Below are 13,395 nucleotides of genomic sequence, written 5' to 3' on the forward strand. Positions count from 1 at the left end.
TTTTAGATATTTAGAAGACTAGTCCAAAACTATTATTTTTGGTAGGGAATGCTTTTGTTGTTTTGCTCTATGTGGTAGTATCGTTCATTGTTTTATCGATTTAATATTTGGATTTTCGAACCTCTGTGCATTATTCTCAGGAAAAAAAAGTCCCCTACATCAACTTGAAGTTTTCCTTTTTATGATTGCAAATTTTTTGACAGATTATTATTATTATATATTTTTTTTGCTGAAAATTATTACTCCTACTATTGATATTAGCTTGATGACGTTCGCAAAAAACAGACCAATAGTGTACTTTTTTTCAATAGTGTACTCTTTTTAGCTCTATAAAATATAACTTTGGTCTCTAGGTATGGATGTTCCATGGGTTTAATTTTTCAACAGAGAGAGGTGGGTAAACATTGTTTATTTGGGAGGAAAATGCAAATATTTAAGTGAAACAAACACAGTGACAGTGCTAAATTTTGCAACTTTGACTTTGAGCGGTAGGTTTTGAAATCCTGTTTTTCAAGTAAGATTTAAAAACCCTCTCATCAAAAAAAAAAAAAAAGTAAGATTTAAGAACTTTCAAAAAAGAAAAAAAAAAGTAAGATTTAAAATTTTCAACAAAAAAAGAAGTAAAATTTAAACTAGATTTAAAATTTGAATCGACTTAATAAGGTACGTGATTTTTTTTTCTTTCTCTTTTATTAGTGATGTCTTATACATTTGAATAACTAGATTCGAATTGATTTTGAGTTTAATTGAATATAGAGATTGTTGTCTAAGATAATTCAATGTGACTAAATGTACACTTCACACTAAATAGATATCAAATTCATTCAAATCAAGCTTAAACAAGTAACATTCAGATAGTGATAGAAAAAAACACCACAGAAGAAATAATCTAAATTGAAGCATGTATATAGAAGAGAATGTAAAACCTACATCACAACTTACAAAATACATGCACAAAAGGTAAAACATAAAATATATTACAAATTTACAATCCCAAAAACAGATTCACATCCCAAACAAAGAGAAACTAATTTAAAGACATGAATCGACAAATATTTTCTAACCCTAACCAACTTAACCTTAGTATTCAAACTATCAAGAATTTAGTTGCTTTTATTTTTGCAAGCCTGACAATAGTAAACTTGGATCAAAATTTTATCTCGAGGGTACTGAAAAATATACAAAGAACGACATCTCTATACGTCTATCCTAAAAGTAGACCACGACAACAATGGGTAGAGAGAGAGAGAGATGATGATGGCAGTGGTAGAAGGAGAAGAGAGGTCTCCCATCTACCAACGACCCTTCACAAACAAAGAAGAGATACGAGAGAAGGAAAGAGAAAAAAATCTCCTACTAGCTTCCATCACAAAGAAGAGGAAGACTATGACCGAATTTTATTTTGAAGAATAAAGTGTAAACTAAAAATAAAATAGAATATCACTAATTTCTTTTTTCTATGTGATATTTAATGAAAGTCGGACCACCCTCTCCACTTAATCATACATATTTGGTCTTAATATCCGAAACAAAAAAGTCCGAAGCACCAAATGATTTCTGCCCAATAGCTTTATGCAATGTGGTTTATAAGACTGTTACAAAAATTTTGCCATCACGTATTTGACCATATTTAGACGGAATCATTTTAGAATTTCAAACGGCTTTTGTCCCATCAAGACAAATTGCTGATAACATTATACTAGCTATAGAAATGTTACACTCGATGAAGAAAAGTTCAAAGAAGATGTTCGCCCTCAAATTAGATATGGCAAAGACATGTGATAAAGTTGATTGGGGTTTTCTTCTTTCAACTTTACAACACTTGGGTTTTAATCAAAATACTATATCTTTGATCATGAATTGTGTAACCACTACTTCTTTCCAGATTCTTTTAAATGGGTCTCCTCAAAAAGTGTTCGAAGGGACTAGAGGGATAAGGCAAGGGTGTCCACTATCCCCTTATTTGTTTATAATCACATCACAATGGTTGTCAAATATATTTTACTAGATGGTTGACATTGGTTTATATGAAGGTATTCGTCTAAATTACAGAGTACCGCTTGTGACACACTTACTTTTCGCAGTCGATATCTTCATATTTGGTATTTGCAGTGAAGAAAATATAAATAACTTATTATATTTCTTAGTTTCTGGGCAAAAGATTAACTATAAAAAATCTTCAATACATTTTGGGAAAGGGATACCACATCTTCAGCAGGAAGCCATCATCAACTCATTGGGGGTACACCGTTTGGAAAGTGATGACAAATATTTAGGGAATTTTTTGTTAAAATCTCCTCGACAAATTGCATAGTTTGATTTTCTTGAGTCAAAATTTTCTATTAAACTTGCGGGTTGGAAACAAAGGTTAATGTCTCAAGCAAGAAGAGGTATCACAATTCAGACTATTTTGTCATCTATTTCTATTTATTCTATGAGTACCTCAATATTACCGGAAGGAGTTATATCAAAACTTGAAAAATTGAAAAGAAACTTTTGGTGGGGACATGACCCTGATGAACATAAACTTCATTTCATAAATTGGGGAACTATTTGCCGGCCTAAATTAGAGGGAGGTCAGGGATTTCGGAATCTAGAGATGGTAAATTTATCATTAATCGCAAAGTTGACATGGAATTTCCTCACCAAACCCAGATCAACATGGGCACAACTTCTTCAACCTAAATATCTTCGAAATTCTAATTTTTGGAGTGTTAATCGTGGTCCGAATAGTTCTTGTACTTGGCAAGCGATGTTAGCAACAAGAGAAATTTTTCAACATTCTTGTTTTTGGTCTTTGGGTCATGGCGCTTCTATTCGCATCTTTGAAGACCCTTGGATTCCAGATTTACAAACATTTCTCTTAGACAAACCAGAAGGTTGGCCGAGTCAACTTATATTTGTGAGGGATTTATTTAACCTGGCAATAAATCGTGGGACGTTGATTGAATTCGCGGTTTTTTCGATCCAAGTACTGCTTCCAAACTATTTAGTCTTTTATACCTCATGAAGATATGGAAGATTGTCTAATTTGGACACCAACAAAGAATGACACATTCAGTACCAAGTCTTCTTATTAAAGCTTACTGACCCTACATCAACCTTCGTATCAAGCGCCAACTTTCGACTGGAAATCATTTTGGACGAACGATACATTATATCCTAAGGTGAGAAATTTTATATGGAAGATTATTCACGGTGGTTTGGCAGTAATATAGGGCGGTTTGTGCAAAATATTCATCTCATTTGTCCATTTTGTAACACATTTGAAGAATCGACATCCCATCTCTTACTCCATTGCAACAGGGTACATCACTTATACCAACAAATTGGAGTTACTATAGAAACGGACGTTCCATCTGATATTATCTCCAATCTGTCCACATGGATCGCAAAACTCGGTTCCTACTTAATGTTCAATAAAGCTTCCCTGCTTATGTGGAGTATATGGAAAGACAAAAACAATATGATTTTTAACTCGACTACCTTCAACACAAATACTATTATCAGTCGTTACTTATCAGACTTTTTCTTCCTGCCATTTGCAACTCCCATATCCTTGCTATCAAACAATCGACTATTACATCATGAATGGATTCCACCCGAGCCGGAACAACATAAAATCAATGTGGACGGGTCAGTTTTACCACAAGGATCAACATGTGCCGCAGTAGCCAAAAATTGAAATGGTGATTTAATGGGAGGTTGTTCGAAAAACCTTGGAAATGTTTTTGTGATAGTAGCTGAAGCTTGGGCGTTTTACATGAGAGTCGAATTGGCGCATCGATTGGATATACAAAACTGTATTGTCGAAGGAGACTGCAAACTAAATGTTGACGCAATTAATGGAAAGGGAGACACGATACCTTGGGAAGCTCGATCGATTATACTCGACATTCGTCATCATATTGAAGAATTTGATTAGATCCATATTCTTTTTTGTTATCGACAATGTAACACCTTGGCTCATAACTTGGCACACAATGCCTTCTTGAACCATGGTACCGAATTTTGGGATCGTTTTAACATCCCAACTTGTATTGCTACTTGAACTTTATGAATGAAGTATTCTTTTTTTCAAAAAATAAATAAAAATAAAAACAGTTAAAATGACTAACAAAAAATGTGGCAGTTTAGATCATTTTTGGACGAAATGAAATTAACATTAAGAATTGGGGCATGGGTTAGAAGTCCAAAAGTTAGGAAAAATTCGATCCGAGATCCACCCTTAAAGATCTATAGGTTTTTAGTCCGTTGTTTAAAATGCCAAAAATACCTTCAGTTAACAGATTTGATACCTCTGGTAGTTTGTGTAATGCATTTGGTAGTTTGTATTGCTTCTGACAATTTGTACAATGCGTTTTTAAATGTGTAATCCATTTTAGTCTATTGTTTTAGGTTCTTAGCAAATGAAAAATTAGGTTACGAACTTGACTTCGTATGAAGCTTAAATGTAATGCATTTCCAATTCAATGTTGATATATTGTATCTGGTAGTTTGTACAGTGCATTTTCAAATGTGTAATTGTATCTCGTATATTGTACAAACTATGTGAATAATATACAATAATTCTGAAAAGTGCATGAAGAATCATAAATAATGCTTGAAGAACATGATGAGCAATGTAAGGTACACGTTATGCAATGGTACAATAATGGTTAAATTATAAAATTCAAATGAAGTATACATTTTATGTAATGTATGGTACAACTATACAATGCGACAATAATAGTTAAAATATAAAAGAAGCTTGAAGAAAATACATTACATTATCATTCCTTAGACATTCTGAAAAATGTACATAGTGTAAATCATTAAACAATTAGAACATACATTATATAACATGCACAAACTATCTGATTAATGTACCATAATTCTGAAAAATGTATGCAGGATTATATGTATAGAGGGGTGAAGTTACAAGTTTTTTTTTCCTAGAGATGGGATTTAGTGCATCGAGATTCGTTTTTGGACTATATGTGGGTTTATAATTATTTTTGGACTTTTGATTCATTTTGGGAGATGAGTGGACTCTTTGTACTTATAGGGCATTGTTTTTGGACCTCCCACCCCGTCTTTGTTAAGAATTACACCTCACACTCGCGGTCAAAGGAGTTAGAAATCATCAAAACAATAATACAGCAAAATCTTTCACCAAACAAAGACCATCAAAACTGCGTCTTCTTCAATTCACGAAGCCGCCTGAAACTATTCTTCACAAAGCGATCGAAGCTTCACATTTACGAAGCTTTGATTCAAGAAAAAACGAAAAAAATCATGGCGCGGAGTTTCTGTGACTACCGATTTCTTCTGTTCTTCGCTGCCGTTGCATTCATCTATATCCAGGTATCTTGCTTTTCGATTTAATTTTTTTTTTCTCAATTTAGGTTGAATTATGCTCTTCTGTCTCTCGAATTACTCTTCTTGAAACCCTAGTTCGTGTTAATATCGTTTTTGCTATTCGATTTAGTAGGACAATTTCAATTTCTGAATTTCTTCAGATCACTTTAAAATTGAACTCTAATTTCTTCAATTGATTTCAGATTCTGAGAAACCTATATCTTTGAATGAATGTAAAATTACGGTCAGCAGCTATACATACTTTATTTTTAGTTTAATACCACAATAGGAAAACTTGCTTGTGATGACATTGAATAATTTAGTGCTAATTATAGATTTAGAATTGTTGAGCTGCGATTTTGCTAAATCATCCGGGCAAGTACAATTTTGAAGATCATTTAAGAACCGGTACTTACTTTATTTTTTCGCTATCTTAATGGGTTTGAGATGAAATGAACAAACATACTCTTGATGGGCTAGAGTTCAAAATTGGAGTTGGGATGCAACTCTTCAGACTTCAGATTAGGAGAGTATCAGATTAATTTCAATTGTATCCAATATTCCCACATTGTGTGATATGCAAGCTCTTATGTACTCCTTGCTTTTCGCTGATCTCAATAATACTGTACACATTCTCAATAAGTCCATTGTCTCTAACCGTATAAGTAACTTCTACTTCCGTTTTTCTTCTTTTCTGTTTCTCCTAGATGCGTCTTTTTACTACACAATCAGAGCACGCGGATCGGCTTGCAGCAGCGGTATGCTTTAAACTATTTCATTGCAATTTATTATTTTCTTACTCTATATAAATGAATGCATCTTCTTCCATCCTAACTCGAACTTAACTACATTTTCTAGTACACGTGTTTTCTACTTCATCAAAGTTTAGGTACTAAAATGCTGTTTCCGCTTCTTATCATCTTTCATTCATGTATCTTGTAATTAGTATATCGGTTCTGGTTGATCACTTGGGGCATCTTCTTCCTCCATTCTGAATTTTACAGCTTGTAGAGTTTATACATGATGCATGAAATAATATAAATAAAATGTGCTTGTGTAGAGCCTTCAATGATAAAAATGGAACTGTTGTGAGTAGAATATATAAAGATCCAAAATTGATAGCATAAATTTGTATTAAATATTAATGTCTGATTAGCTTCAGTATATTAGGCTTCTGCTACACACAGTTTGGTTTCTTTAGAGCGTTGAGTTTAAGGTGCAATGCTTCTTCTATGTTGTATATCGTTCTTCTTAGTAAGATTGGATTTAGAAACTATTCATATAACAGCAACTAAAGCATGCCCGTTTCCTAGAATTAACTTCCCACCAGTTCATTGGTTTTAACAGGTGGAGGCTGAGAACCACTGCACAAGCCAAATGAGAGAATTGGTTGACCAAATAAGTGTGCAACAGGAACGGATTGTCACACTTGAAGGTGAGGCTTTTGACTAGGTTTGGCCTTGTTTTTTTTTTTGGTTTTATATAGTTGCATACTTGCTCTGTTGTAAAGTTTCTTACATGAAATGCTGCTTGAATGACGTACATTAGGTGCTTCATTGCAAGGTAAACCACTAAATACTAGGACGATGTTCCTCTAATATGGGGTGGGGCGTGTGATATTACGAAGGAATAACCGAATAACACTTAAGAGTCAAGGTTTGGGGGGTTAGCCTTGCGAAAATATTTTTCAATATCCATTTCTTTACAAGATAAAATATCAACAATATGTAAGATATACAAGTATATGTCGGTGTAAATCCCAGCAGACAACTAAAACTCTGAACTTTATAGTGTTGCAAAGATCGCCTCCCAAATGGAAATGGGTTAATTCCAAGCACTGATTCCTAGGATTGTTGTGTTCGTCTGGCTTCGCCATAAATTATGTTCCCTGAAGCAAGTGAACTGTGAACCCTTAATATCTGCGTCGTACAAAAAAATGATATCCCCTTAGTAATACGCTTTTGACTTCGGACATCTGGTTGTGATAATCAATGAAAATGGACTATTATATTACTAGACGCTATGCAGGTCAGATGCTTTTGTTCTTCTTACCGGAGAAGTAAACTATTGGGCGTGTCAGCTAATAATTTATGCTATTGCAGATGAAAAGGAGCGTAAAGAGCTGGAGTGTGCGCAGTTGAGGGGTCTAGTTCAAGAACTTGAAAGTATATTCTTACCCTTTTTCTCATTGCTAATACAAGAGTTAGTTACCATGTGTTTAGTTGCCTACTGTATGCCTAGTCCTCATTTCTATTGTTTCGTGTAGTATTGTCATCTATGTTTTGTTTCTTAAGTACATTTCCTCTTTTTAATTGGACTGAAAGATTAGGACACGGTGTCATGAATTGTGACTAGTCCGCAGGAAGGCAGAAGGCTTATGTAACACCTACTGAAGTGATTTGTGTGTTCGGCTAGCGTCAAAGTATCCGATGTTATTGACTCCTGATTTTCTTATATAATATGACATAACATCTTAAAAAGTTCTCACACCCTTGATATTGAAAATCCTCCAGAACACTTGATAACATAAACTTATTATTATTTTTCCAGTTTAGTCATTGGGTTTATATACTGTATTCATGTCTTATGCATCTATAACAAACTGATGATTTGCAACTGGATTTGTTCCTAAGTTTGGTATTATGTGCTTTTCGTTTGGTGAAGTTCCATATTGACTTGATGAATTTGGTTGCAGGGAAAGGTGTGCAAAAACTGGGCAACAAATTACAGGTAAAGGAGCGAAAATTGACATTTTTGAGTTCATTGCTTTCAGCATGGTCATGACATCGTGCTATTTTTGCTGCACTGTAACTATTTTCATGGAATATGGTCATTATATTTGCACAATTGTTTTCATTAATATAAATTCTTTTTCTTGTCCGAAAACAAAAATCCTACTTTATGAACAAAACAGGTGCCAGTAGCAGCTGTCGTGGTTATGGCATGCAATCGCCCAGATTATCTAGAACGAACAATTGAATCCATATTGAAGTATGGTTTATGTCCATCGTGTTCTGTTTCAGATTCTACTTTGCACAAGGAATTTTATGAAATTCATAATATTTCTCTTACTGAGTATACGTTCCGTGACTGCTCTTTCTTTCCAGATATCAGGATTCTGTTGCTTCAAAATTTCCACTTTTTGTATCCCAGGTATGTACAGTTCTGGCATGAAAGATATATTTAGATGTTTCTTTCATGAGGAAATAAGTAAACTTCTGAGCTTGCTCTCAAGTTTTTAACTGAGAGAGATGAATAGGGGACAACTGTAGTCTATAATGGTACCATGATTTTTCTTCTTCCAGGATGGACCAGATGAAAATGTTAAACGTAAAGCTTTGAGTTATCATCAGCTGAGCTATATGCAGGTAGTCCACTCCTTCCATTTCGCTACTTTCCTCTTCATGGTAGACTCTAGTTTTTGTTTATGATTGTGAATTCCTCTCCACCTAGAGCAACCATAGGTCTTAGTGGGCTTCTTAGTACAACTGCCTCCCTCATCCAAGCCGTATTTTAATCCAATTATCTTCCTCCAACGAGCTTCCTTCTCATCATTGGATTTCCATAACCACTTACTCACTTAGTCAGCAGAGCTTCATTCATGGCTTTGATGTTTCCAATCCCTAAGCCTCCCTTTGAAATTTGTTTACACACCTCTGTCCATGACACCAAATGAATTCTTTTCTCTTGTTCATTGTTATCCCACAGAAAGTTCTTGCATTTTGTTTCTATGATTTGGAGGACGGAAGCTGGGATGTGAAATAGTGACATGAAGTATATAGGAAGAGACAAGAGGACAGATTTGTTGAGGGCTAGCTTGCCTCCTCTTGAGAGAGAATTGATTTCCATGCAGAGAGTTTCCTATTATTTCTCTCTACGTATGGGTATCCCAAAGGCAAACCCAGATACTGAGAGGGGAGAGTTCTTTTTTGGCACCCAAAGATAGTAACTCCTCTAAGTTGTTTTCAACAATTGTCAGCTCGGAGTATTTTCTTCTGGTACTGCTGATGAAAGAAATAGTCACGTGTTAAGTTCATCTTAATTGCAGTTAGTAACAAAATTAAGACAAATTTTTATGGTATTATATAATATCATAATAAATTTCAAGCAACAGGGTGACTGATTAATGTAATTGCAGCATTTGGATTTTGGAGAAGTGCACACTGAAAGGCCTGGAGAGATGATAGCATACTACAAAATAGCAAGTAAGGGTTGCTCTTATCTTTTTGTTACTACTTTATTTTCCCAACACTGAAAAGTGCTTTCATACCAGGTCACTACAAATGGGCACTGGACGAGTTATTTTACAAGCATAACTTCCCCAGAGTAATCATCCTGGAAGGTAAGGTGCTAATATCTTTGATTATTGACCTCTTGTTCGTCTATTATCCAAAGTAAGTGTGGAATTGTGTAACAACAAATTTTTTTTGAACAACAGATGACATGGAGATTGCCCCAGATTTTTTTGACTATTTTGAGGTTGCAGCTACTTTGCTTGACAATGATAAGTGCGCATATTTGATGAAAGCCAGTATTTCCCTTTCTATTTTTGAAAGTTCAAAGTCTGTTCTTCATACTGCTACTGACCTTTTTATTTTATTTGTGTTTCTTTGATATGGCATCATTGAAGGAGTATTATGGCTGTTTCCTCGTGGAATGACAACGGGCAAAAGCAATTCGTACATGATTCCAGTAAGTATGCACGTATCATCACCGAGTCTCGCTTTTATCTACTGATTCTATAACTGAGTTGTGTGAGTAGTCTTTCAGAAGCTGCACCAATAGGGACTTGTATTGTGATGGTCTGTTTTCAAAGAAATGGCAAATATTATGTTTATTTAATGTAATATTCATACTTTGTGCAGAAATTCTTTACCGATCAGATTTCTTTCCTGGTCTTGGATGGATGTTGACGAAGTCTACATGGGATGAGCTATCACCAAAGTGGCCTAAAGCATATCCTTTTTGGCATTTTATACCTTTGATTATGAATGTGAACCTAATTTAACTTCGGACTTCTTTTATCTTTATGTACTGATTTTCCTTAACAAGGTTATACTTATTGGGATGACTGGTTGAGGTTGAAGGAGAACCACAAAGGTCGTCAGTTTATTAGACCAGAAGTGTGCAGGACGTACAACTTTGGTGAACATGTAAGTATACTTCTTCCTTCCTATATCGATTAACACATCCCAAGTTGGACCAACCAACATGTGGATTTCAGCTTTTTTCTCCTCAAGGATAATTTCTTTCTAGAGATGGTCGTAGCAAAGTACACGGAGTTTGGTCCTTAAATTGTGAGAAATAGAAAATAAATCTGTTTGAGGTCAGATTTATTCAATTCTTGTATTAATTAGCTGTTAATTTGGGCACATAATGCAGGGATCTAGTATGGGCCAGTTCTTCAAACAATATTTGGAGCCTATTAAGCTAAATGATGCTCATGTAAGTAATCAGTATAGGTACGTTATGTAATATTTGTTTTGACCTTTTATCTTCATCTTACTAACTGTCTCGTGTCCTGATCTAATGTTGTCTAAGATTGATTGGAAATCGATGGATCTGAGCTACCTGAAGAAGGTAAGAATTATCCTCTGATGCATTTACTACATATGAATTATGTTATGTTCTTTTATCCTAAAAAACATATATGTCTTCAGGACAATTATGTAAGACACTTCGCGAACGTCTTATCAAATGCCAAACCAGTCAATGCACCTGATGCTGTTCTAAAGGCATACAATATAGATGGAGATGTGCGTATTAACTACAAAGACCAGAGAGACTTCGAACAAATTGCTCGTCAATTTGGAATTTTTGAAGAATGGAAGGTAATATATCAAGCTTATATTTCCCGTTCAAGTCTTATAGTTGATAGCTGAAATTTGGTACAACGTTTATGTCCCACTTTAAGTATTCAAGTGTGTGAATTCTTCTCAACTTCTGGAATTTCTGGGGCTTGAACTTCATGATAATGCAGCTTACCTTCGGACATGCTTAGCATTGAATGACAATATTTATGTTGTATCACTAGTTATATCGTGTAACTAGTCTTTAACTCCTTGTAGGTGATCTCTGACGATGTGTCTCGGATGTCCCCTCCTAACAATCAATCAATCCATTTTCTTTAGCTCAGTTTACTGAATCATTCCTCACTAAAATCGTAATAAGTGTTTCACATATTTCTCCTTTTACACAGGATGGAGTCCCAAGAACAGCATATAAAGGAGTAGTAGTTTTCCGCTTCCAAACTTCAAGACGGATATTCCTTGTCGGTCCTGATTCTCTAAAGCAGCTTGGAATTCAAAATGCTTAATTCACATTGAAAGGTCAGTAACTAAGTACTAGTTGCACTTCATTTGCTTTCTTGTTGATTCATTTTCAAGTAGTTTAATTTGACATTATCTCGACGAATCAGATTCATAGGAGAAACATTGTGAACATTAACCTCGTAATTTCTCAAACATGTTCAAGAAAGCGATCTGCAGTTACCATAGGCAAGTCGATAACAGGTAATTTCAGGCAAGGTAAAACCCTCAAAAAGCATGAATGACTGGCTAATTATGGCAAACAAACAAACTCCATTTACAGGTAACAACTTTGCATCGTACTCTTCAATTTACTTTTAAGATCTTAGAGAGTAGCGAAAGACATATGTTTAAGTTGACAAGGAATTCTGAAGGTGTAAGTCGATCGTATTTTTGAGTGATGTTATTAGCTCATATTTTTGTATGTAATCAATGATATCCTGTGTTCAGTGCGATTACACTGTTATCCTTCCACCATGATTCAATTAGATCCATGAAAACTGTTCAGATCAGTTCCAAGAGACTCTGGAATTTTCTTGTATGTTTGCCATGAAAAGAATTCCCCGTTATATACTTGAGTTTGTTCCTATTCACATTGTATTTACTCATTGAATAATTGCATTTTTTCTTGTTTAATTAATGCTAACATCTTTTCCCCCAATATATATAGACATTGTGTTTATTTAGCATTTTAGTCTTTATAAATAGGGTAATTCCATTTTGGCCTCCAATTGATAACCAGCTGGCCGATTTGGCCCCGATTGAGTCGAGTGTTCTTTCCGATGCTAAATTTTTGCTAAAGTTACCAATTTTGCTCTTATATTTTAACTTAGTACGGGGACTAAAACGACCAACTGGTCACAATTTGACAACCAAGTCCTCGGAAATATTTTAACTTACAATAATAATTACTAAATGTTAGCTGGTCTTTTACCTGTGTGTTAAACAGAATTTCGGCTCAAATAATCATTGCCCTAATCCTAAAATATTCGGTGATGGCATTTATTAAATTTGTTTAGGTAAAATCAACTTGTAGTTGAGTTTAAAAGCACCGTGAAAGTGTTATTGATGCCTCTCTTCTTCACGCTCGTTCTAAAATTTACTTGGGCGCTAAAAACATTTTAGAGTTGGTCGTGTTCTTATTAATTTGCTATCAACTGTAAGTGAATATCGGAAATGAATCTGCTAATTTTAATTGAGATTTGAATTTCAAATAAAAAGATCATATCAAAAACTGTTGGTACAATAATTATAAAATAATCGATGATTGTTTGGCCAATTGATTGTGCATCTATACCAAAAATCTAAAAGTCTCGTAAAATGGCTTGTTATTTAGTATGAATCAAGTAAAAATGAATCAGCATCTTAATGCCCTTAGAATGATGTCAATGATCTTTATGTGGTCTATAAAACCCAAAATATTTGTGAACAGGGTAGATATTTTACTTATTTAACTTATGTATTTATGAACCAGTACGAAATTGATGTTGATGGAGTAATTTCATTTTATTTATTATTTTAGTCGTGTAGGAATTTACTGAAAATAATTAAAAAAAATCTAGAATCACTTCAATCATTTTGGATTATACAGACTTGTGGTGCTCTAGTCTAGATTTGAGCAAGAAAATGCATATTTCCCTCGTACTTGATGACATTATGCAATCGTAGTCATACACGTAAGCATACTAAGGACAAGAATGTGCTTACGTGTATGGATCAGATTGCCTTCGTCACCTAACAAACTATA

The 13,395-nt window shown here is 34.4% G+C and overlaps 1 protein-coding gene across 1 annotated transcript; it reads left to right on the forward strand.

Moving 5' to 3' along the window:
- The first annotated feature begins 5,119 nt into the window (after positions 1-5,119).
- Positions 5,120-12,160, forward strand: CGL1 (alpha-1,3-mannosyl-glycoprotein beta-1,2-N-acetylglucosaminyltransferase). Its single transcript, XM_086652503.1, has 19 exons — positions 5,120-5,346; positions 6,048-6,098; positions 6,688-6,775; positions 7,443-7,505; positions 8,036-8,070; positions 8,255-8,331; positions 8,448-8,493; positions 8,646-8,708; positions 9,479-9,545; positions 9,614-9,682; positions 9,779-9,848; positions 9,971-10,032; positions 10,206-10,296; positions 10,400-10,493; positions 10,723-10,785; positions 10,882-10,920; positions 11,001-11,171; positions 11,540-11,669; positions 11,759-12,160. Exons 1-18 carry the CDS (start codon positions 5,278-5,280, stop codon positions 11,654-11,656), a joined length of 1,335 nt encoding a protein of 444 aa, XP_086508629.1. The 5' UTR covers positions 5,120-5,277; the 3' UTR covers positions 11,657-11,669; positions 11,759-12,160.
- The last annotated feature ends 1,235 nt before the right edge of the window (positions 12,161-13,395 follow it).

Source organism: Eschscholzia californica, unplaced genomic scaffold (genome assembly GCF_041429995.1).
Source record: "Eschscholzia californica isolate CP2 unplaced genomic scaffold, dmEscCali1.0.p SCAF_1, whole genome shotgun sequence".
In the NCBI taxonomy this organism is placed as follows: domain Eukaryota; kingdom Viridiplantae; phylum Streptophyta; class Magnoliopsida; order Ranunculales; family Papaveraceae; genus Eschscholzia; species Eschscholzia californica.